Genomic DNA, 26,199 nt, shown 5'->3' with positions numbered 1-26,199 from the left:
GTAATCCCAGCACTTTGGGAGGCCGAGGTGGGCAGGTAGCTTGAGCCCAGGAGTTTGAGACCAGTCTGGGCAACATGGCAAAACCTCATCCCTACAAAAAAAATACAAAATTAGCCAAGCATGGTGATGCACGCCTCTGGTCCCAGCCACTTGGAAGGCTGAGAGATGGGAGGATTGCTTGAGCTTGGGAGGTCGAGGCTGCGGTGAGCCGTGATTGTGCTACTGCACTCCAGCCTGGATGACAAAGCAAGACGCTATCTCAAAGAAAAAGAAAAAAAAAAAAAGAATCTAGAGTGTTAGGCCTGCAAGGGACCTTACAGAGATTTTTTCCAGGGGTCCTCAACAGAGGGGTCTAACAATAGCCTCTGGACAACCTTTACTTATGGTTACATCCCAGAACCAAGGAATTGGAATCTCTTAGGTAGAGCCCCCCAACATTTATAATCTTGGAAAAGTTAATCTGATACACTTCTCATCTAGTCAACCTAATTTTACAAAATAAGGGAAGTGAGGCCCCAAGGAGTAATGTGACTTCCTCAAAATAACACTGCTGGTTAGTGGCTTTGGATTAATGTGTATGTTTTGGGTTTCGTTTTTTTTTTTTTTTAAGACAGAGTCTTGCTCTGTCACCAGGTTGGAGTGCAGTGGCACGATCTTGACTCACTGCAACCTCCACCTCCTGGGTTCAAGCGATTCTCCTACCTCAGCCTTCTGAGTAGCTGGGATTACGGGGGTATGCCACGCTAATTTTTTATATTTTTAGTAGAGATGGGGTTTCACTATGTTGGCCAGGCTGGTCTCAAACTCCTGACCTCAGGTGATCTGCCTGCCTCGGCCTCCCAATGTGCTGGGATTACAGGTATGAGCCACCACACCCAGCTGATTTTTTTTTTGAGACAGAGTCTCGCTCTGTTGTCCAGGCTGGGGTGCAGTGGTGCGATCATGGCTTGCTGCAGCCTCAACCTCCCTGGACTTAGGCAATCCTCCTGAGTAGCTCGGACCACAGGCATGTGCCACCACACCCAGCTAATTTTTGTATTTTTCAGAGAGATGAAGTTTCACCATGTTGCCCAGGCTGGTCTTGAGTTCCTGGGCTCAAAGCAATCCTCCCACCTTGGCCTCCCAAAGTGCTGGGATTACAGGCATGAGCCACCGCACCCAATCCTTTTTTCTTTTTTTTTTTTTTTTTTTTTTTTTGAGACAGAGTCTCACTCTGCCGCTGGGGCTGGAGTGCAGTGGCCGGATCTCAGCTCACTGCAAGCTCGGCCTCCCGGGTTTACGCCATTCTCCTGCCTCAGCCTCACGAGTAGCTGGGACTACAGGCGCCCACCACCTCGCCCGGCTAGTTTTTTGTATTTTTAGTAGAGATGGGGTTTCCCTGTGTTAGCCAGGATGGTCTCGATCTCTTGACCTCGTGATCCGCCCGTCTCAGCCTCCCAAAGTGCTGGGATTACAGGCTTGAGCCACCGCGCCCGGCCAATCCTTTTTTCTTTAATATTTTTTGTTATTCTTTCTTCTTGTTTCTTTCCAGGCAATGTGACATGGGACTTTTTTTTTTTTTTTTTTCCCCCCAAGAATTCCAAGGAGGGGCCGTGAGGCTGGGTGTGACGGCTCACATGTGTAATCCCAGCACTTTGGGAGGCAGAGGTTGGAGGACTGCTTGAGCCCAGGAGTTTGACAGCAGCCTGGGCAACAGAGTGAGACCCGGTCTCTATAAAAAATAATTTGAAAAAGTAATTCCAAGAACAATCAAATGTTTTGTTTTTGAAGAGCTAGAAAGGAACACTCCTTCCTAGGAGAATATGTAAGTCCTGTCTGAATAATCCTAAAGAAGATACAGAGTCTCTGACCTAAAAGCGAGCTACAGAAACTGATCTTTGGAGTGGCTTTAGAGTTAAGCTAGCATAATACTTGCTGATCTTACTTCAATCTATTCCAAAGCATCCATGCTTAGAATTCACATCAAGATAAGGAAGTCAATGAACACAGCCCGTAAGTCTGAGGATAAAGTCAGGAGGAGAACTATTGTGAACAAAGGATCCCATGTGGCCATTCCCGCTCTACGGTGGCCATCTGGCAGCCATGGCAGTGGAGTGGGTGAAGTCACCGCAGGAACCATGAGACTACAGATAGCTAGCTACTCACCCAAGAAAGACCGGACAGTGGTGATAGAATCTCTGTGGCCATTCCTCAGGGGTGGCGGAGGAGGAGGGGGTGGCCCAGCTGGCGTCCTTGAGGGTGGAGGTGGGGGCTTTCCTCGGCTCGGGGGTTCTGACCCATGCATTCGGTATGGTGGTGGGGGAGGGGGAGCATCCCGGGCACCATTTCGGATCACGGGTGGTGGGGGTGGAGGAGCTGCAATTAAAATCCAAAGTAGTTAGGTTTGGATGTGGAGATGGCAAGCGGTAGAATGACTTGAAACACATGAGCTAAAAGAATAACACGTCCTGGCCAGGCGCGGTGGCTCAAGCCTGTAATCCCAGCACTTTGGGAGGCCGAGACGGGCGGATCATGAGGTCAGGAGATCGAGACCATCCTGGCTAACCCGGTGAAACCCCGTCTCTACTAAAAAATACAAAAAACTAGCCGGGTGAGGTGGCGGGCGCCTATAGTCCCAGCTACTCGGGAGGCTGAGGCAGGAGAATGGCGTAAACCCGGGAGGTGGGGCTTGCGGTGAGCTGAGATCTGGCCACTGTACTACAGCCTGGGCGACACAGCGAGACTCCGTCTCAAAAAAAAAAAAAAAAAAAAAAAAAGAGAATAACACGTCCCACAGACGCTCACAGTGCCTGGTCCCCCTTTGTCCTTATTACTTGAATAGTATCACCATTCTTCCAGATACCAATATTCAGAATAAATGTATGACCTTTTTACATTTCGTACCAGTCAGTCAAGAACTCTATCTGTTCTTGATTTTTTTTATGCTTTTCCATGCCTTCCTCCACAATTCTAATTCAAGTCTTCCTTATATTTAGCCTGTTCCACTGCAAAGCCTTCCGAATGTTCTCCTTGCTTCGTCTATTACCCCTCCAAATTCATTTTGAATAACACCAACTCACTAATCTCCCTAAAAACTTGATCCAATTTTTTCAAAGCCTTTGCACTGCCTAAATCATAAAGTCTGAAACCGTGGCTGGCTATGATGGCTCACGTCTATAATCCTAGCACTCTGGGAGGCCAAGGTGGGAGGAATTGCCTGAGCTCAGCAGTTCGAGACCAGCCTGGGCAACATGATGAAACCCCATCTCTACTAAAAATACAAAAAATCAGCCCAGTGCGGTGGCATGTGCCTGTAGTCCCAGCTTCTCAGGAGGCTGAGGCACAAGAATCACTTGAACCTGGGAGGTGGAGGCTGCAGTGAGCCCAGATTGTGCCACTGCACTCCAGCCTGGGCAACAGAGCGAGACTGCATCTCAAATACATAAGTAATAAATAAATAAAGTCTCAAAGCCTTTGCTTACATAGTAACCTACCGTGCCTATCAGCCTGAGTTTGGCTTCTCCTCTTCCGTTCTTATTGCTAGGCTAGGTCAGGAGCCCTTTTCTGCACTTCCACTGCAGCTTGTGCGTACCTACCACTTGAATAGACTGTTATAATTATTTCTTCTGTGTACTCTTCCCCCAGTATACTGTGTACCCCTTGATGTCAGAGCAGTTCCTCCTTCTGGGTTCTCAAGTACAGCACACAGCAGGTGTTCAATCAATGTCTGCTGAATAAACTGAATTACATGCTTTGCTCTTGTGACTCCCCTCACAATATTCTGATATCCCCCCTTCCCTTACTACCAAATCCTCCCTATCCTTCAAGGTTCAATCCAAGTCCCATCTTCTCAAGGCTTTCCCAAAGCAATCCATTTTCTTCTGAGTCCCTCCACCTCTGCTCTCCCACAGCATATACAGGCTATGTCACTTACTCTAATATCAATGAGCGACTTTCAAAATATATACAGCAGATTCATTGTGGGAAGTTACAAATGTCCAGTAACAGTCTCATTGCTCAAACATTGCAAACACCTCTTTTGGAACTACCTCCAAAGCAAGTTTATCAGAGCTATAAACACTATTATATGATGGTCACATTTCATTTCTGAGGTCGTCCCACCACCAATGAAAATATTTATACCTATGCCGGGCATGGTGGCTCACACCTGTAATCCCAGCACTTTGGGAGGTCGAGGCGGGAGGATCACCTGAGGTTGGGAGTTCAAGACCAGCCTAATCAACATGGAGAAACCCAGTCTCTACTAAAAATACAAAAATTAGCCGGGAGTGGTGGCGCATGCCTGTAATCCCAGCTACTCGGGAGGCTGAGGCAGGAGAACTGCTTGAACCTAGGAGGCGGAGGTTGCAGTGAGCCGAGATTGTGCCATTGCACTCCAGCCTGGGCAACAAGAGCAAAACTCTGCCTCAAAAAAAAAAAAAGAAAATATTCATACCTGTGTCTGAATCTGCTTTTTGGTCATTTCCAAAAATAAAATTCACTCTTAAAAAATGAAAATTTGCCACCAAGTAGAAGGTAACGTCAAAAGCATGTGTGAAGACATGGCAATATGACTGGAATACAATAGATTCTAATGTGTTTAAGTTGTCTTACTCCTGTGCTCTGTATTAACTAACAATAATAGCAGCTACCATTTATTGGGTATCTATTATGTTCCAGGCATTTTAGGTGTATTAAATCTTTAAAAAGTCTTATAGCCACACCTGCAAAGAATGTAGTATTATCCCCATTTCACAAATGAGAAAACTGGGACTCTCATTTGTCATTTTATTTGATCTGATTAAGGTCGCAGATCAAATAAAAACAGGCAAGGCACATGTCTGCTCTTTCTACTCTCCCACACTGCTTTTCATAACTCCCAGTATTCTGCATAGTGTCTTTCCAACCAGATTTACAATTCAGTGGTTTGGAAGTGCATCTTTTGGTATCTGGGCCATGTTCAATTTTTTTTTTTTTTTTTTTTAAAGAGACAGGGTCTCACTGTGTCACCCAGGTTAAAGTGCAGTGGTGGAATCACAGCTCACTGCAGCTTCAAACTCCTGGGCTCAAGTAATGCTCCAGCCTCAGCAAAGGGCTGGGATTATAGGCATGTGCCACAGCACGTGGCCTGATAAACAGTTGTTAACTAAATAGTACGTGAAGAGACTACTCAGCTTAACAGACAAAACTGTTTTTAGTAATAAAACGGTATCTTGGCCGGGCACAGTAGCTCACATTTGTAATCCCAGCACTCTGGGAGGCTGAGGCAGGCAGAACGCTTGATGCCAGGAGTTCGAGATCAGCCCGGGCAACATGATGAAACCCCACCTCTAATTTAAAAAAAAGGTACAAAAATTAGCCAAGCGTGGTGGCGCATGCCTGCAATCCCAGATATTCTGGAGCCTGAGGTGGGAGGAGCTTGAACCTGGGAGGTGGAGGTTGCAAGAAGCCAACATCGCACCACTGCACTCCAGCCTGGTGACAGAGCAAGACTGTCTTGAAGAAAAAACTGTCCTATTATTCCTCCTGCTTACTGTCAGAATTTCTGTAGTGACTATAGCTAAGCATGTAACACGGTAATGGAACGAACACACACACACACACACACACACAAGCTGGCAGAATAAGCCCAATAAATGTTTTTGCTTCCCATAAGACACACTCAGAATGTCAACTCTTCCTCACTGTTTCCAAGCTTTGTTCAAGTAGAAACAGGGGACACTAGATGCAATAATTAAAGATAAATCTTATACCTCCCAGCAGATCTCTGAGCCTTTTTTCTTTTTTTTGAGACGGAGTTTCGCTCTGTTGCCCAGCCTGGAGTGTGGTGGCATGATCTTGGCTCACTGCAAGCTCCGCCTCCCGAGTTCATGCCATTCTCCTGCCTCAGCCTCCCGAGTAGCTGGGACTACAGGTACCGCCACTACGCCTGGCTAATTTTTTTGTATTTTTAGTAGAGACGGGGTTTCACCAGTTATCCAGGATGGTCTCGATCTCCTGACCTCATGATCTGCCCGCCTCGGCCTCCCAAAGTGCTGGGATTATAGGCGTGAGCCACCGCGCCTGGCCTGAGCCTTGTTTTCATTCCAAACCTACTCAAACCAAAGCTCTTTAAGAGAAGCTTCTTTAAGCCCCGAAAAATATTCCTGAAAACCCAGATTCCTCAAGGCCCTGAGAATTTGTATCTACTCCCGGGCCAGGGCAGCAAGGTAGACAGGGTTAGCCAGGTTCACAAGGACACTGGCACCAGCTAGACACCAGGCAGGTGACACTGATGAGATGACCTGGAATGGCAAAATAGAGCAGGATAAGAGTGATCTGTTTGGCTCCTCCAGCTCCCTCCCTCATCCCAGCCAGGTTCTGCTATCTCCAATAAGCTTCTGGGTTCTTTGTCAGATCCAGTTGTTTTTTTGTTTGTTTGTTTGTTTTTGAGATGGAGTCTCACTCTGTCCCCCAGGCTGGAGTGCAGTGGCGCGATCTTGGCTCACTGCAAGCTCCGCCTCCTGGGTTCACGCCATTCTCCTACCTCAGCCTCCCGAGTAGCTGGGACTACAGGCACCCGTTGCCATGCCCGGCTAATTTTTTGTATTTTTAGTAGAGACGGGGTTTCACCGTGTTCGCCAGGATGGTCTCGATCTCCTGACCTCGTGATCCGCCCGTCTCAGCCTCCCAAAGTGCTGGGATTACAGGCTTGAACCACCGCGCCTGGCCCCAGATCCAGTTTTAAGACTGTTTCAAGTGACAGAGCCAGAACTCCAGTCCCTAAAAAAACAATTTGCAAAAGAAGTCCTGGGATGGGAGACAGACTTTTGTAATCCAAGATTAACCCTAATTTTGAGAAAAGTATGATGGTTTCAATTTTTTTTTTAATTCCCTTAAAAATGGACAGTGTTTTACTCTGCAAAGAAAAAATTCTTGAAACAAACTCTATAAACCAATAATACTAGTTTTTGTGGTTTTAGGATTTTTTTTTGAGACAGGGTCTTGCTCTGCTGCCTAGGCTGGAGTGCAGTGGTGTGATCTCAGCTCTCTGCAGCTTCTGCCTCCTGGGTTCAAGTGATCCTCCCATCCTAGCCTCCCAAGTAGCTGGGACCACAGGCACACGCTGCCACACCTGGCTAGGTTTTTAAAATTTATTTTTATTTATTATTATTTTTTGAGACAGAGTCTCGCTCAGCCACCCATGCTGGAGTGTAGTGGTGCGATCTCAGTTCACTGCAACCACAATCTCCCAGGTTCAAGCGATTCTCCTATCTCAGCCTCTCGAGTAGCTGGGATTACAGGCACCCGCCATCATGCCCGGCTAATTTTTGTATTTTAGTAGACAGACGAGGTTTCACCATGTTGGCCAGGCTGGTCTTGAACTCCCCACCTCAGGTGATCTGCCTGTCTCAGCCTCCCAAAATGCTAAGATTATAGGCGTGAGCCACTGCACCCGGCCTACTTTTTTTATTTTTTGTAGAAATGGGGTTTCACCATGTTGCCCAGGCTGGTCTTGAACTCCAGTCTCAAGCGATCCTCCTGCCTCAGCCTCCCAAAGCACTAGGATTACGGGTGTGAGCCTCTGTGCCTTACCCCCACTGTACTTTTCAAATGTACATTTTACAGATGAGAAAAGAGAGAATCAGCGATCTGTGCAATGTCACACAACAAATTGAGGCAATACTCAAATGATCTCTGACTAAAATACCTCAATTTTTTTCCAGTTTATCGCTCTTAAGAATTGCTGCTCTAGCCAGGTACAATTGCTCACATCTGTAATCTCAGGGCTTCGGGAGGCCAAGGTGGGAAGATGGCTTGAGCCCAAGAGTTTGAGTCCAGCCTGGGCAACACAGACCTCATCTTAAAAAAAAAAAAAAAAAAAAAATTAATGAGCCAGACATGGTGGCAACAACCCTGTAGCCCTAGCTATCACAGAGAAGGAATGGAAAAGTGGGAAGCAAGAAAGCCTGCAGACATTTAACAGTACTCAGTTCAACCCACGGAAATTGCATTTTTCTCTTCTTCTATTCCTGGATGAGGTCAGAAAGATATGAGCTTTGCTCAGACAAAGAGTCCTTTGTAAAATCCCTAGTAAGAGTCTTTTGTAAAATCCCTAAGTTAAAAAAAAAAGTCAAACCTGAACTTTACAGAATCAAGGTCCACCTTAGGACTACCTCCTTATGGCTAAAGCTAGGGAGATATGGGATCAGGAATGCAGCAGGCCACTGTTTGGCTGCCCTATGTTAGATGGCCAGCTGCCAGAGTACAAATCTGTGTGTACCAAATAAAGCAGCTGCACACAGGTTAATAGGCTTTTAATGCCTTGTTACTTAATAATATAACCTTTACCATTTTTTTTTTCCTTTGAGGCAAGGTCTTACTGTGTTGCCCAGGCTGAAGTGCAGTGGCACTATCACGGCTCACTGCAACCTCCACCTCCCAGGCTCAAGTGGTCTTCCAACCTCAGCCTCTCGAGTAGCTGAGACTACAGGCATGCACCACCATGCCAGGCTAATTTTTTAAAATTATTTTTTGTAGAGACAGGGTTTTGCTATGTTGCCCAGGCTGGTCTCGAACTCCTGGGCTTAAGTGAACTGCCGGCCTCAACCTCCCCAATCCCAAGTGCTGGGATTACAGGCACGAGCCATCATGCCCAGACTCCATGACATAACTCCTTAATCAATGTTCTATACCTACAGAAACTGACTTTAAAATAAAAGCTAAGGGCTGGGCGCAGTGGCTCACTTGAGGTCAGGAGTTTGAGACCAGCCTGGCCAACATGGTGAAAACCCGTCTCTACTAAAAATACAAAAATTAGCCAGGTATGGTGGCACTTGCCTGTAATTCCAGCTACTTGGGAGGCTGAAACATAACAATCACTTGAACCTAGGAGGCGGAGGTTGCAGTGAGCAGAGATCGTACCACTGCACTCCAGCCTGGATGACAGAGCAAGACTCTGTCTCAAAACACAAACAAACAAATAAATAAATAAAGGATAAGCTGTTTGGGGAGGGTATATCTCAAAGTCTAATGATACAAGGATATGGGAGCCAAAATTCCCAGGTCCAATAAGGCCCCAGAGAGCTGTCATGGTCTCCCCTCACTCTAAAATTTCAATTATGCTAATTATAAGGAGATTACACAACCTCTTCTTTTTCCAGGGTTCCTGAATTTCCTCCTTACCCAGCTTAGGCTTCATTATTGCAATCGCTCCCTCACATACACCCTTTCCTTCCTGCCTCACTCTCCCTTAGAGTCGCACATGCCTAAAACATGCTAACACTGGTTAAACAGAGCTCTACTCTTATTTTGTACCTGCAAATCACAGTTGAACACACATGAGACTAATTAATCTCACATGAAATGTATGGCCCATAATCTCAAGTGGGCCCTTCGCGTGGTTGCCTATCTGAGCACATTTCCCTAATCCACCCATACTCCCATGCTCCAGATGACCATTTCATGCCACTTCTCTCTCCTCAACTCGCCTTCTCCTTCCCTCGCCTCAATCACAGCTGATGCTCTTGCTTTCCATTTCACTGAGAAAACAGAAGCAAATTAGAATAAACTTTCCACTTGCTTCTACCACTACACCCACCTACCCACTTGCTTCTAAGCCTATATGCTCTGCCTCCCCTCTTGTTACTACGGAAGAACCACATTTCTATCTAAGGCCAACCTTTTATCTGTGGATCACATTCTCTCTCCTCTGGCCTCCTAAGGTCATTATTCAGGCAATCTGTTCCCTCTCCTCTGATTCAATTTTTTCCCTCTCTCCTAAGTTTCATGCTACTCATTCCATCAGCATACAAATAGGTCTCCCATCTTGGGATGGGAAAAAACCAACTCTCAACCCCACATCTTCCTCCAACATTCACTTCACTTCTCTTCACCCCTCTCTCCTGGACTTTACAGCAAACTCTTTAAGATATTTCTATATTGCTATCTCCAATTTCTCTCCTCCTATTCCTGCATTCTTGAACCCACTCCAATTAAGCTTTCACTTTCGCCCTCCACCACTCCACTGAAACTACTCCAAAGGGTCCCATGACCAATGCCAGTTCTTGGCCTTTAACTTACCCGACCCATCTGCAGCACTGGGCACAGCTGACCACTTACTCTACCTTGGAGTTTCTCCATCACATTCTTGGTTTTTCTCCTTCCATCCTCACTAGAAGCTTTTCTGTTTCCTCCACTGGGTATTCTTTATCTCTCTTGCCTCTAATGTAGGAGGGCGAGGGCTTAGCCCTCATCTTTTTTTTTTTTTTTTGAAACAGAGCGTCACTCTGTCACCCAGGCTGGAGTGCAGTGGCGTGATCTTGGCTCACTGCAACCTCTGCCTCCTGAGTTCAAGCAATTCTCCTGCCTCAGCCTCCTAGGACTCTTCTTATCTATACTCACTCCTTAGGTGACTTCATCTAGCATGTGGTTTTCAATACCATTCAAATGTGTCTCTCTAGTCGAGACCTCTCCCCTCAACTTTGGAGTCTGATAGCCAAGTACCAATTCATTATCTCTTCTTGAGTACCTAATAGGCATCTCACACTTGTCTCAAACCAAACACCTATCTTCCCACAAATTCGCAGTACTCCTAACCATCTGGCCATTTACTGCAACAGCCCAGTAACTGGTCTCTTTTTGTCACCTTTGTCCTACTGCAGTCTGTTATCAACATAGGTGCTAGTGATCTTTTTAAAAGGTGAGTCAAATCATACTACTTCTCTGTTTAAAACTCTCCAGTGGCTTCCCATCTCACAAAGTTAAATTCAAGGTCTTTGCAAAGTCCTGCAGTGTTCTCCCCTGCAGCTCCAGCTTTCCAACCTCTAAGTCCTACCACTCTTCCCTCCCTCAGTCTTTCTAGTCTTGCCACAAAGGCCCTCTTGCTGTCCCCAAAATGTTTCAAGAATACTTCTACCTTATGTCCTCTACATTTGTTGTTCCCACTGCCTGCAACAGCTGTTCTCCTAGATAACTAGTAAGCTTACTCGTCACTTTCTTCAGGTCTTTGTCAAATTTTCACCTTATCAGTAAGGACTGTCTTGACTCTCTCCCTACTGCTCCAATTTATCATCATCCGACCTCCGCCCCAGTACATCTTATTCCTCTCCTCTGCTTTGTAATTCTCTAAAGCATACTACATACTATGTATTTATATATTTTACTAGTTTGACTGTCCAAAACAAGAACTTTTTGTCTTTTCTATTTATTGCTATTTCCCTACCAACAGATCTGACGCATAAAAAGGTACTCAATAAACCCATTGAATGAATAAATGAATTACTGTCTTCAAGCAGTGCTCTGGGGAAAAGATAAAATCAATTCACAGCACGATAGGGAAAAAGGTGCTTCCAAGCACTTACCTGCTCCCCGACTGGGAGGGTCTCGGGCTGGGGGAGGTGGCCTATTACTCAGTAAAGAGGAGGAGGCTGAGGTGGGCGGAGGAGGTGCTAGGCCTCTGACAGGCCCTGGTGTCTTCCTATGCAAAGAATTGTGTCTCTGTGGCAGCTCAGGGGCTGACTCATTAGTGGGGCTAGAGGGTCCATTGGGGACCCCAGGAGGCTGGCGGTAAGGCGGAGGAGGAGGAGCCAGAGACTGGCCACTTGGTCCCGTTCTGATATTCACAGGGGAAGGAGGTGGTTTGACTGGGGGTGGAGCAGGAGGTCCCTCTCGACCAGGGTGAAGCCTCTGTCCAGGCGTCGGCGGCAAGGGTTTCTCTCTGTTGTAGGCGGGCGCTTTGTTGCTGTGCATAGGCAGAGGTGTGGGGGGTGCGTTGGCACGCCGCCCTGGGGGTGGCGGGGGAGGGGCAGAGGAGCTGTGCTTCATGCCCGTACTGCTGGTGGTATTAGGCCGAGAGAGGTCCGGTAAAGAGGGTCTCTGCATCCGGGGCAGTTCTGGGAGTGAGGCCCGGCTGCTGTCTGTATCATCCTGAGGACGCCCGCTGGCTGCAGATACTGGAGGCCTTGGGGCAGCAGCTCGAGAACTGGGGACTTGCAGGGCCGGCTTACCAGCTAGGTTCTCTACAAATACACAAACACGGGGTCAACAGAGCTAGACAGATACTGGTCAGTATCTCTACTTGACTCAGCTCCTTAGTGCAACCTGCATGGTAGCAGGGAAAGGACTTGCATAGTTCTGGGTTTTTGCTTTTTTGTGTGTGTGACAAAGTTTTGCTGTTGTTGCCCAGGCTGGAGTGTAATGGCATGATCTCAGCTCACCGCAACCTCTGCCTCATGGGTTCAAGTGATTCTCCTGCCTCAGACCCCTGAGTAGCTGGGATTACAGGCGCGCACCACCACACCCGGCTAATTTTTGTATTTTTAGTAGAGATGGGGTTTCCCCATGTTGGCCAGGCTGGTCTCAAAATCCTAATCTCAGGTGATCCACCCACCTCGGCCTCCCAAAGTGCTGGGATTACAGGCGTGAGCCACCACGTCCGGCCTAGTTCTAGGTTTTAATATGGTTTCAGGCTCAGGATAAATTGTTATTTATTTTTAAATTTTACTTTATTTTTGACAAGTAATGATTTTATGTATTTATGGGATACAATGCCTTGTTATATGTATACATTGTGGAATGATTAAATCAAACTAACATATCCATCACCTATTTTTCTTTTTATGGTGAAAACACTTAAAATCTACTCTACAACAGGCGCAGTGGCTCATGCCTGTAATCCCAGCACTTTGGGAGGCCAAGGCAGGTGGATCACTTGAGGTCAGAAGTTTGAGACCAGCCTGGCCAACATGGCGAAACCCCATCTCTACTAAAACTACAAAAATTAGCCAGGTGTGGTGGCCTGTGCCTGTAATCCCACCTACTTGGGAGGCTGAGGCAGGAGAATGGCTTGAACCCAGGAGGGGGAAGTTGCAGTGAGCCAAGATGGCGCCACTGCACTCCAGGCTGGGCCAGAGCAAGACTCCATCTCAGGAGGAAAAAAAAGAAAAGAATAAATAAAATAAAACTCTTTTAGCAATTTTCAAATATACATCAAGTATAATCAGGGGTCGTCTGATTATACCCCTGGGGCCACGCACCTGTACAGGTCAGTGACCTGTTAGGAACGGGGCACACAGAAGGTGAGAGAGCAAGCATTACCGCCTGAGCTCCGCCTCCTGTCAGAAGAGCAGCAGCATTAGATTCTCATAGGAGGGCGAACTCCACTGTGAACCGCCCATGTGAGGGATCTAGGTTGCATGCCCCTTATGAGAATCTAACTAACGCCTGATGATCTAAGGTGGAACAGTTTCATCCCGAAACCATCCCCGACCACCATCCATGGAAAAATTGTCTTCCATGAAACCAGTTCCTGGTGCCTAAAAGACTGGGGACTGCTGCAATAGATCACTAAAACTTATCCCTCCTGTCTAACTGAAACTTTGTACCCTTTGACCAACATCTCCCCTTTCTCCATCCCAACACCTACTGCCCTCAGCCTCTAGTAACCAACGTTTCACTCTCTACTTCTATGAATGAGTTCAACTGTTTCAGATCCCACATATAAATGAGATCATGCAGTATTTGTGTTTTTGTACCTGGCTTATTTCACTTAGTATAATTTCCTCCAAGTTCATCCGTATTATCAGAAATGACAGAAGTTTCCTTCTTTTCTAAGGCTAAATAGTATTCTAGTGTATATATACCACATTTTCTTTATCTAAATTGCATCCGCTTTCATTTAATCCCTCAGCTTTTGCTGTATTCTACTGTATAACTCCTCCCCTGCTCCCAAGTCTTTCTGCCCCCGACCTTTACCACACTCCTCAACTTGAGATGGCCCACTTGGGACATCAGAAATTAACACACCAGGGAAATATCCTGGGAAAGTACTCATCAGATACCTGAACCGTCCTTGGCTCCCACAGGTCGAAGCTTCGGCACTCCTCCTTGGAACAGACCTCCCTTGGGCTGCAGGGCAGCTCCTCCAGAGCCATAGCCACCACTGCTTCCTTTGGGCTCTGGAAAGCATACCAGTAGGGTTTTCATTTCACATGCTCTCAGCTGATGACCAAGTCAATCATGAGGGGAAACCCCTCCTCTGTCTGGGCTATCGGTTGCAAACAAACCAGTCTTGTTTTTGCCCTTCTATTTAAAAAAGCAGGCCTGGTACAGTGGCTCATGTCATTAATCCCAGCATTTTGGGAGGCCAAGATGGGAGGATCACTTAAGTTCAGGAGTTTGAGAGCAGCCTGGGCAACATAGTAGGACCCTGTCTCTACAAAAAATTTCAAAAATTACCCAGGCATGGTGATGCATGCCTATATACTTGGGAGGCTGAGATGGGAGGACTGATTGAGCCTGGGAGGTCGAGGTGGCAGTGAACCATGATCGTACCACTGCACTCCAGCCTGAGCGACAGACAGAGCAAGACCCTGTTTCAGAAAAAAAAAAAGAGAGAGAGAGAAAAGAAAAGAAGGGAAAGCTAGGCGTCTCTGCTCCACAGCTTTGTGTAGGGATGAAACTCTTTGTTGTGATGAAAGAGAAAGAACAAGTGAGGCTGGGCGCAGTGGCTCACACCTGTAATGCCAGTACTGTGGGAGGCCGAGGTGGGCGGATCACGAGGTCAGGAGATAGAGACTACGGTGAAACCCCGTCTCTACTAGAAATACAAAAAATTAGTCGGGCGTGGTGGCGGGTGCCTGTAGTCCCAGCTACTTGGGAGGCTGAGGCAGGAGAATGGTGTGAACCCGGGAGGTGGAGCTTGCAGTGAGCTGAGATTGTGCCACTGCACTCCAGCCTGGGTGACAGAGTGAGACTCTGTCTCAAAAGAAAAAAAAAAAAGAACAAGTGGCTGATCTTCCTTTATTTAGGGCAAAGGGATAAGGGGGTTAAATAAATGTTTGGGGGGCCAGGCGCAGTGGCTCATGCCTGTAATCCCAGCACTTTGGGAGGCCGAGCAGGTGGACCACCTGAGGTCAGGAGTTCAAGACCAGCCTGGTCAACACGGTGAGACCCCCCCCCCGTCTCTACTAAAAATACAAAAAATTAGACAGGCGTGGTGGCACGCACCTGTAATCCCAGCTACTTGGGAGGTTGAGGCACGAGAATCATCTGAACCCAGGAGGCAGACGTTGCAGTGAGCTGAGGCCACGCCACTGCACTCCAGCCTGGGCAACAAGAGCAAAACTCAGGCTAAAAAAAAAAAAGTGCAACATAGTTATCTGGACTCTCCTCTCCACATCTCAGATGATAGATAGAAAGTTAAGGGATCAGGGACCAATATGTGAGCACTCTCCAGAGGCCTACAGGAACGGACACTTGTAGCAATCATAAAATCAACCTTGGTTTCAGTCAAGAGGTTTATAGGAATGTGGCAGTATCCTCAAAGGACAGTCAAGGATGTGCCCTGATGAGTATTAGTTACAATAAGAGACGGCAGCCTTCTTTTTTTTTTTTCTTTTCCTTTTTGAGAGACAGAGTCTTGCTCTGTTGCCCAGGCTGGAGTGCAGTGGCGCAGTGACGTGATCACAGCTCACTGCAGCCTCGAACTTCTAGGCTCATGCAATCTTTCCACCTTGACCTCCCAAAGTATTTGGCTTACAGGCATGAGCCACCACGCCCAGTGAGATGGTAACCTTAAACCTGAGATGCTCTCCAAGAGTCAAGAAGAAACTTCTAAGGTTCAGAAGAATGAGAAGAGAGCCAAAGCACATCCCAGGACAAAACTCTCCCACTCAAGCCCCAATAAAAATAACAACACAGCCAAGTCTTCAAGTCACTCCTGGGATCCTGCCGGTTCACTAGGAAATGAAGCTCAGACTCACTCTCGAGGATGGGAGCACTCCGATCATTAATGTTGGTCACCTTCTTCAGCTTGGTCCCTTTGCAAATGTCCTGTAAGAGGGCGCCTCGACCCCGCTGCTCATCTCTACTCAGCTTGGGCTGCTCTGTGTTTGCCTGGAGGATAAGAGAAATGTAAGTTCACCCTAAATAGTTCCCTTTATCGGCCAGGTGCAGTGGCTCACACCTGTAATCCCAACACTTTGGGAGGCCAAGGCAGGTGGATCACTTGAGGTCAGGAGTTCGAGACCATCCTGGCCAACATGGTGAAACCCCGTCTCTACTAAAAATACAAAAAATTAGCCAGGCATGGTGGCACATGCTGTAATCCCAGCTACTCGGGAGGCTGAGACAGGAGAATCACTTGAACTCGGGAGTTGGAGGTTGCAGTGAGCCGAGATCACACCACTGCACTCCAGCCTGGGCAACAGGGCGAGAATGCGTCTGCAAGAAAAAAAAAAAAGTTCCCTTTATCACAAGCTTGGGATAAATGACTTAAAGCAAAACGGATTCCTTGAAATATCTGTCTAACGTCATTAGATATATATACCAAAGAGCAATATCAATGTGCATCATCCTTTTCAGTTTTTTCCCTCCTGTTCTATCTTCTGTGAAGGAGCTCCATTTCCTTCTTATTCAGAAGCTTCTGATGGGAGGCCTGCAGTAATACTTAGTTATCTTTGTGCTAGTCTGCATGTGAGACACTATGTATGTATGTTAATGTGTATCATCACCATCAAGGCAAAATTTAGTCCCTACTATGACTTAGGCACTGTGGTAAGCACAATATTTGCCTTAGCTGATTTAAATCTCGAAACCTTCCCATGAGAAAGGTATTATTATCATTGTCGCCATTTGGAAAGGGTGGGCCAGACGCTGAATAGCTATCTAAGGTCATGCAACTAATAAACGATAAAACAAGAGTCCAAACTCCAACAGTGACACTAAAAACTCATATCCTATCTCAACTAACATACCCTACTGTCTCCCTATTACTTCAATTTAACCTCTAAATAAAGTTATAAAGTAAACTATATTATTCTCATTCCAAAGATGAGGAAATAAAGGTAATGTCACATCATTAATAAACAAACAGCCAAGATTTGAATGCTCTGATTGTCTCGAAGCCCCAGGCGTTTTCTATTCTCTGATTGCTTTTTTTGTTTTTGCTTTTTTTTATTTTTGAGACAGGGTCTTATTCTGTCATCCAGGCTGGAGTGCAGTGGCACGATCACTGCTCACTGCAGCCTCAATTTCCCAGGCCCAAGTGATCCTCTCACTTCAGCCTCCCAAGTAGCTGGAACTACAGGTACATGCCACCACATTTGGCTAATTTTTGTAACCTTTCAACAACATGGTTCTTTTCAGGTTCTTCATCTTCCACTTACCTCTTAAACCTCATTTCCCAGAGTTCTATCCTCAGCCTCTATTCAAATGCTCCTGGGCACACCCACCCCGTCCCAGGGCTTGATTGCCACCATAACTCCCCAAACTTCAAATATGTGTATCTCGTCCTCATGCCTCTGACCTGAACTTCATACACTGCAGTATAAAAAATGATGCATGCGGCTGGGCGCAGTGGCTCACGCCTGTAATCCCAGTACTTTGGGAGGCCGAGGCGGGCGGATTGTGAGGTTGAGAGATCGAGACCATCCTGGCCAACATGGTGAAACCCCATCTCTACTAAAAATATAAAAAATTTAGCCGGGTGCGGTGGCACATGCCTGTAATCCCAGCTACTCAGGAGGCTGAGGCAGGAGAATCACTTGAACCTGGGAGGCAGAGACTGAAGTAAGCCGAGATCACGCCACTGCACTCCAGCCTGGTGACAGAGTGAGACATCGCTTCAAGATTTAAAAAAAAAAAAAAGTCATGCATGCGGCCGGGCGCGGTGGCTCATGCCTGTAATTCCAACACTTTGGGAGGCTGAGGCAGGTGGATCACCTGAGGTTGGGAGTTCAGGACCAGCCTGACCAACATGGAGAAACCCCGTCTTTATTAAAAATACAAAAATTAGCCTGGCATGGTGGCACAGGCCTGTAATCCCAGTTACTTGGAAGGCTGAGCCAGGAGAATTGCCTGAACCCAGGAGGCATAGGCTGCGGTGAGCCAAGATCCCAACATTGTACTCCAGCCTAGGCAACAAGAGCAAAGCTCCATCTCAAAAAATAAAAATAAAGATGCAAGTTAAAACATAGTAACTACCAACTGGTAAAGGTTAAAATCAGAAGGCCAGGCATGGTGGCTCACGCCTACAATCCCAGCACTTTGGGAGGCCAAGGCGGTGGATCAAGAGGTCAGGAGACCGAGACCATCCTGGCCAACATGCTGAAACCCCATCTCTACTAAAAATACAAAAATTAGCCAGGCGTGGTGGCATGCGCCTGCAGTCCCAGCTACTCAGGAGGTTGAGGTAGGAGATTTGCTTGAACCTGGGAGGCGGAGGTTGCAGTAAGCTGAGATCGCACCACTGCACTCCAGCCTGGGTGACAGAGCGAGACTCCGCCTCAAAAAAAAAAAAAAATTTTTTTTTTTACTAAAGAGACTGTAAAAACTTACGGAAGGCAGGGTTCATGAAGGCAGGAACCACACCACTCACTGCTGCAGAGTGCCTGGCACAGAGAGGAAGCTCAAAAAATGCGCAGGATGGGCCGGGCGTGGTGGCTCACACCTGTAATCCCAGCACTTTTGGAGACCGAGGTGGGTGGATTATGAGGTCAGGAGTTCGAGACCAGCCTGGCCAACATGGCGAAACCCCGTCTATACTAAAAATACAAAAATCAGCCTGGTGGCCGGGCACAGTGGCTCACGTCTGTAATCCCAGCACTTTGGGAGGCCAAGGCGGGTGGATCATGAGGTCAGGAGTTCGAGACCATCCTGGCTAACATGGTGAAACCCCGTCTCTACTAAAAATTACAAAAAATTAGCCGGGCGTGGTGGCGTGCGCCTGTAGTCCCAGCTACTTGGGAAGCTGAGGCAGGAGAATGGCGTGAACCCGGGAGGCAGAGCGGAGCTTGCAGTGAGCCGAGATTGTGCCACTGCACTCCAGCCAGGGCGACAGGGCGAGACTCCGTCTCAAAAAAAAAAAAAAAAAAAAAAAATCAGCCTGGCATGGTGGTGCATGCCTGTAATCTCAGCTACTTGGGAGGCTGAGGCAGAAGAATCGTTTGAACCTGGGAGGCAGAGGTTGCAGTGAGGCGAGATCACACCACTGTACTCTAGCCTGGCTGACAGAGCAAGACTCTGTTTCAAAAAATAAATAAGTAAATAAAATTAAAAAATGAAAATTAAATACACAGGATGAATAAGTATGGTAGTCGTAAGGATTCAGGGAAAAGGGAATTTTTATACTACCTAGGGTAAGATAAATTGGTATAATCTTTCTAGAAAGCAATTTAACAATATGTATGAAAAGCCTTAAAAATGTCCAGGCCAGGTGCAGTGGCTCATGCCTGTAATCCCAGCACTTTAGGAGGCCGAGGCAGGCAGATCACCTGAGGTCAGGAGTTTGAGACCAGCCTGGCCAACATAATGTAACCCTGTCTCTGCTAAAAACATAAAATTAGCCAAGCATAGTGGCACATGCCTGTAGTTCCAGCTACTTGGGAGGCTAAGGCAGGAGACTCGCTTGAACCCGGGAGGCAGAGGTTGCACTGAGCTGAGATCGTGCCATCGCACTCTAGGGGACAAGAGCAAAACTCCATCTCAAAAAAAAAAAAAAGGCTTGAACATGTGTGGCACAAGAATTCTACTTCTAGGAATTCATTTTAAGAAAACAACTGGGGCCGGGCGCGGTGGCTCAAGCCTGTAATCCCAGCACTTTGGGAGGCCGAGACGGGCGGATCACGAGGTCAGGAGATCAAGACCATCCTGGCTAACACAGTGAAACCCCGTCTCTACTAAAAAATACAAAAAACTAGCCGGGCGAGGTGGCGGGCGCCTGTAGTCCCAGCTACTCGGGAGGCTGAGGCAGGAGAATGGCGTGAACCCGGGAGGCGGAGCTTGCAGCGAGCGGAGATCCGGCCACTGCACTCCAGCCTGGGCGACAGAGCGAGACTCCGTCTCTAAAAAAAAAAAAAAAGAAAAAAAAAAAAAAGAAAACAACTGGACAGGCCGGGCATGGTGGCTCAAGCCTGTAATCCCAGCACTTTGGGAGGCCGAGACGGGTGGATCGCGAGGTCGGGAGATTGAGACCATCCTGGCTAACACAGTGAAATCCCGTCTCTACTAAAAAATAAAACAAAAAACTAGCTGGGCGAGGTGGCAGGCGCCTGTAGTCTCAGCTACTCGGGAGGCTGAGACAGGAGAATGGCGTAAACTTGGGAGGTGGAGCTTGCAGTGAGCTGAGATCCGGCCATTGCACTCCAGCCTGGGCGACAGAGCGAGACTCCATCACACACACACAAAAAAAAAAAAAAAAAAAAAAAAAACTAGACAAGTGCACAAAGATGCTAATAATAGCAATAAACTATTTCTAATGGCATAAAACTGAAAATAATCTAAAAGCTAAATCAGAAGAAACAATGATAATATAAGCATACAATGGATGCCAATTAAGCTCTCAAATATTTAAAAGTAAGTATCTTTTTATAGCAATAATGTTTGACACAATCTTTTTTTTTTTTTTTTGGAGACAGACTCTCCCTCTCTTGCTCAGGCCAGAGTGCAGTGGTGTGATCTCGGCTCACTGCAAGCTCTGCCTCCCAGATTCGAGAGATTCTAGTGCCTCAGCCTCCCAAGTAGCTGCGACAACAGGCGTATGCCACCACATATGGCTATTTTTTTTGTTTGTTTTTAGAAGAGATGGGGTTTCGTCATGTTGGCCAGGCTGGTCTCAAACTCCTGACCTCAGGTGATCCACCTACCTTGGCCTCTCAAAGTGTGGCCACTGCACCTGGCCTCGTCAAGTAAAACATTTTGAAAAACAATACATATGACCTGGTGTGGTGGCTCACACTTATAATCCCAATACTCTGGGAAACTGAGGTAGGTGGATCATCTGAGGTCATGAGTTCAAGACCAGCCTGGCCAACTTGGTGAAACCCCGTCTGTACTAAAAATACAAAAGTTGGCCGGGCGCGGTGGCTCAAGCCTGTAATCCCAGCACTTTGGGAGGCCGAGACGGGCGGATCACGAGGTCAGGAGATCGAGACCATCCTGGCTAACCCGGTGAAACCCCGTCTCTACTAAAAAATACAAAAAACTAGCCAGGCGAGGTGGCGGGCGCCTGTAGTCCCAGCTACTGGGGAGGCTGAGGCAGGAGAATGGCGTAAACCTGGGAGGCGGAGCTTGCAGTGAGCTAGTGAGCTGAGATCCGGCCACTGCACTCCAGCCTGGGCGACAGAGCGAGACTCCGTCTCAAAAAAAAAAAAAAAAAAAAAAATACAAAAGTTAGCTAGACATAGTGGTGAACACCTGAAGTCCCAGCCACTCGTGTGGCTGAGGCATGAGAATCACTTGAACCCGGGAGGCGGAGGCTGCAGTGGGCTAAGATCATGCCACTGTACTCCAGCCTGGGTGACAGTGAGATCCTGTCTCACAAAAAAAAAAAAAAAAAAAGAAAAAAGATTTCACTTTCTGAATATCTTTTTTTTTTTTGAGACACAGTCTCACTCTGACTGGCAAATTTTTGTATTTTTAGTAGAGACAGGGTTTCACTATGTTGGCCAGGCTGGTCTCAAACTCCTGACCTTGTGATCCATCCGCCTCAGTCTCCCAAAGTGCTGGGATTACAGGCGTGAGCCACCACACCTGGCCTCTAAATAACATTATTTTTTTTTAGATGGAGTCTCGCTCTGTTGCCCAGGCTGGAGTGTAGTGGTGCAATCTCGGCTCACTGCAAGCTCCGCCTCCTGGGTTTACGCCATTCTCCTGATTCAGCCTCCGAGTGGCTGGGACTACAGGTGCCCACCACCATGCCCAGCTAATTTTTTCTATTTTTAGTAGAGACGGGGTTTCACCATCTTAGCCAGGATGGTCTCGATCTCCTGACCTCGTGATCCGCTTGCCTCGGCCTCCCAAAGTGCTAGGATTATAGGCATGAGCCACCGTGTCCGGCCTCCCTCTAAATATCTCGACTCCACTATCCATGCTGATAGCTTTAGTTTAGACCTAAATTTTCTTTTTCTTTTTCTTTTTTTTGGGGGGGGGGATGTCGCCCAGGCAGGAGTGTAATAGTGCGATCTCCACTCACTGCAACCTCCACCTCCTGGGTTCAAGTGATTCTCCCAACTCAGCCTCCCTGGTAGCTGGGATTATAGGCACCCACCATCATGCCTGGCTAACTTTTTTTGTATTTTTATAGAGATGGGCTGTCATTATGTTGGCCAGGCTGGTCCTGAACTCCTGACCTCAGGTGATTCGCCCGCCTCAGCCTGCCATAGTGCTGGGATTACAGGCATGTGCCACTGTGCCCAGCCTTAGACCTAAATTTTCAATGGCAACAGGCCTCTGTCTCCAGGCTCGACCCCAACCCCAGTCCCCCAAACTGTATTGGAAAGGTGCAAAAACAGGTTACTCTTGCTGCTGAAAATATTTCAACAACTCCTCATGATGGTCAGAAGAAAAATCTAAACCCTCAGCGTACATCTCCAGCTGCATCTGCTACCACATCCCCTCAAGCAATAATCTAAACCTCTATATGCTTTCTTACAAATCAGCACGAGGCCGGCACAGTGGCCCACACCTGTAATCCCAGCACTTTGGGAGGCCCAGGCAAGAGGATCACTTGAAACCAGGAGTTCAAGACCAGTCTAGGCAACAAAGTGAGACTCTGCCTTTACAAAAAAAAAAAAAAATTTTTTTTTTTTTGAGACAGAGGTTCAAGTGCTGGGATTACAGGCATGAGCCACTGCACCCAGCCTAAAAAAAATTTTTTTTAAATTAGCTACGTGCAGTGTCATGCACATGTAGTCCCCTCTACTTAGGAGGCTGAGGCAAGCAGATCACTGAGCCCAGGAATTAGAGGCTGCAGTGAGTTATGATCAGAACCACTGCACTCCAGCAACACAGTGAGACCCTGTCTCATTCATTAATTAATTAACACCAAATCAGTATCTTTCCACATGCTGCTTCCTCAGCTTCAAGTGCCCTCCCTCCCTCCTTTCTTTCTGGCTAAGCTCTACTCATGGTTTAAGACTCAGCTCAAGTATCACCACCTACCTAAAAGCCTTCATTGACTGCCTCCTCTTTCTACCCTGACTATAACCATACAAGCTCTGCTTTATTTTTTTGAGACAGAGTCTCACTCTGTCACCCAGGCTGGAGTGCAGCGGCGTGATCTCAGCTCACTGCAACCTCTGACTCCCTAGTTCAAGCGATTCTCCTGCCTCAGCCTCCCAAGTAACTGGGATTACAGGCAAATGCCACCACGCACAGCTAATTTTTGTATTTTTAGTAGAGATGGGGTTTCACCACGTTGGCCAGGATGGTCTCGATCTCCTGACCTTGTGATCTGCACGTCTTGGCCTCCCAAAGTGCTGGGTGCAATCTCTGCCTCTAGGGTTCAAGTGATTCACCTGCCTCAGCCTTCCAAGCAGCTGGGATTACTGGCTCCCAACCACCACACTCAGCTAATTTTTGTATTTTCAGTAGAGATGGGAGTAGAGATGGGGTTTCGCCGTGTTGGCCAGGCTGGTCTCAAACTTCTGACGTCAACTGATCCACCCGCCTCGGCCTCCCAGAGTGCTGGGACTACAGGTGTGAGCCACCACGCCCGGCCAAGCTCTGCTTTTATCTACTTCATTTATTGGGCTTCCACACAAAACTTCATCTAAAAGGCGGTTCATACATATTCTTAAAACAAAATGTCTAAAAACTACAGGTTATGAAAACAAACAGAAGTGGGTAAACCTGAACTCTAGTTCTAGTTCTGAAACAAATTAGATAGGCAAGTCACTTTTCCTCTTCAGGGTACAATTTCTCAACTGTTAAACACTTAACATACACACATAAACACACATACACACCTATGCATGCACGCATACACACACCCGTGGCCTACTCTTCTCTGAAGTTACTTTTACTTCCAAATTTTACAAAAATAGAATGCATACAGGTTCCTTTGGTTCCTTTTTTTTGAGACGGAGTCTCGCTCTGTCGCCCACGCTGGAAAGCAGTGGCATGATATCCGCTCACTGCAAGCTCTGCCTCCCAGGTTCACGCCGTTCTCCTGCCTGAGCCTTCCAAGTAGCTGGGACTACAGGAGCCTGCCACCACGCCCGGCTAATTTTTTGTATTTTTTAGTAGAGACTGGGTTTCACCGTGTTAGCCAGGACAGTCTCAATCTCCTGACCTCGTGATCCGCCCGCCTCGGCCTCCCAAAGTGCTGGGATTACAGGCATGAACCACTGCGCCCAGCACCCCCACGCCTTTTTTTTTTTGAGACGAAGTCTCGCTCTGTCACCCAGGCCAGAGTGTGGCGTGATCTCAGCTCACTGCAACCTCCACCTCCTGGGTTCAAGCAATTCTCCTGCTTCAGCCTCCTGAGTGGCTGGGATTACATGCGCCTGCCACCATACCTGGCTAATTTTTGTATTTTTAGCAGAAACATGACTTCACCATGTTGGCCAGGCTGGTTGCGAACTCCTGACCTCAAGCAATTCGCCTATCTCAGCCTCCCAAAGTGTTGGGATTACAGGTGTGAGCCACCGCGCCTGGCCTCAGGTTCCCTCTTTCTCATGTGAAACCAGGTATCACAATCCAGGTATGGTTAAAGTAGCTTCCTGTTTGGTTCAAAAACCACACTGCTTTTTTTCCTATTATTGAATCTTTCGGTCTTTGAACCAACACATTTCAAAACTCCTTTCCTTCTTGATAAGGTGTTGGACTTGATGGACTTGGCTTTAAAATGAACTGATTTTGAATAGAAAAGATGATGAAGTGGTATCAAGAGACAACCACTAAGAATCCTCAGGCCGAGTGCGGGGGCTCACGCCTGCAAACCCAGCACTTTCGGAGGCCGAGGCGGGAGGATCACGAGGTCATGAGTTCAAGACCAGCCTGGCCAACATGGTAAAATCCCATCTCTACTAAAAATACAAAAATTAGCCGGGTGTGGTGGTGCATGCCTGTAATCCCAGCTACTTAGGAGGTGAGGCAGGAGAATCTCTTGAACCCAGGAGGTGGAGGTTGCAGTGAGCCGAGACCGCGCCACTGCACTCCAGCCTAGGCAACAGAGCGAGACTGTCTCAAAAAAAAAAAAAAAAAAAGGCCGGGCGCGGTGGCTCAGGCCTGTAATCCCAGCACTTTGGGAGGCCGAGACGGGCGGATCACGAGGTCAGGAGATCGAGACCATCCTGGCTAACAAGGTGAAACCCCGTCTCTACTAAAAAATACAAAAAAATTAGCCGGGCGAGGTGGCGGGTGCCTGTAGTCCCAGCTACTCGGGAGGCTGAGACAGGAGAATGGCCTGAACCCAGGAGGCAGAGCTTGCAGTGAGCTGAGATCCGGCCACTGCACTCCAGCCTGGGCGACAGAGCAAGACTCCATCTCAAAAAAAAAAAAAAAAAGATTCCTCACCACTTTTTTCTCAAAAATGCCAAAGGAACAACAAACTAACTTTTATACAGCAAATAGTTTTAGGGGAAAACACTAGCTCCTACTCCAATGCCACCTGTCCAAATCTCCATTTAGAGTGAACCAGGACAAGGAAAGCAGACATGCCATTATGGTCCTAAGAGGACATCTCAGGAATCAGAACCAGCTGAAGAAGATGGACTTGTTTATTCTCCACCTTCCTATACCACATGTCATTGATTATACACTATGTCTTGTACAAGGAAGCCCTATGTATCCTTTAATGCTAGGAATAACAATCTGGAATGTTAAAAACAGAATGAAAGAATAGGAATGCTACGGGTAGGAAAATCTAGAAATTTTAACCAAAGGGGTTAAAAAATAATAGTAATATGTGAGGACCACCAACTTATTTACTCAAAGGTTTTGAGATAGCCTGATGGAAGGACTACCTACCTGATGAAACGTGGGAGGTGGAGGAGGGCCAGGTGGGGGTGGCGGGGGAGGAGGAATTGGCATTCTTGCCCTGCTCCCAGTTGGCACTGTTCTCTCTCCGTCTTTATTTGTAGCTTTAGGTCATTCATATACCTGCAAATGAAACAAATTAATAACAACAGCTTTACCATTAGATACAAGTGCCCAGGAGAACAAGAGAACTGGGCATGACAACTGAAAGAGACTGCACACCTCATCTTCTAGTTCCACTGTGATACAGTCCAGAGCCTGGCAAATCTGTTTAAATCAATTGTTTTAATTTGCAATTTCCTAATGACTTATGATGCTGAACATCTTTTCATATGCTTTTCATATGCTTACTTGTCATCTGTTTTTCTTCTCTGGTAAGGTGTCCAGGACTTCTGTCCTTTTTTTTTTTTTTTTTAAAGAGACTGGGTTTCTCTCCATTGCCCAGGCTGAAGCACAGTGGCACAATCATGGCTCACTACA

The 26,199-nt window shown here is 47.1% G+C and overlaps 1 protein-coding gene across 8 annotated transcripts in view; it reads right to left on the bottom strand.

Moving 5' to 3' along the window:
• WIPF2 (WAS/WASL interacting protein family member 2) overlaps window positions 1-26,199 on the bottom strand; it is a 69,256-nt gene that overhangs the window by 6,748 nt on the left and 36,309 nt on the right. For 5 of the 8 annotated variants that reach the window (XM_065531533.2, XM_045375982.3, XM_065531532.2 and 2 more), the window contains 5 exons: window positions 25,711-25,842; window positions 15,723-15,855; window positions 13,800-13,916; window positions 11,322-11,978; window positions 2,146-2,355 (listed from right to left, as the gene is read on the bottom strand). In XM_065531533.2, coding sequence (XP_065387605.1) covers window positions 2,146-2,355; window positions 11,322-11,978; window positions 13,800-13,916; window positions 15,723-15,855; window positions 25,711-25,773 — 1,180 coding nt within the window. In that variant the 5' untranslated portion in view covers window positions 25,774-25,842. The remainder of the gene's footprint in view (window positions 1-2,145; window positions 2,356-11,321; window positions 11,979-13,799; window positions 13,917-15,722; window positions 15,856-25,710; window positions 25,843-26,199) is intronic. The other 3 variants (XM_074019556.1, XM_045375984.3, XM_074019557.1) reach the window with 2 other exon arrangements.

This window comes from Macaca fascicularis, chromosome 16 (genome assembly GCF_037993035.2).
Source record: "Macaca fascicularis isolate 582-1 chromosome 16, T2T-MFA8v1.1".
Classification (NCBI taxonomy): domain Eukaryota; kingdom Metazoa; phylum Chordata; class Mammalia; order Primates; family Cercopithecidae; genus Macaca; species Macaca fascicularis.
Note: the sequence above shows the minus strand (reverse complement) of the source record. Positions and strands in the feature narration are given on the sequence as shown.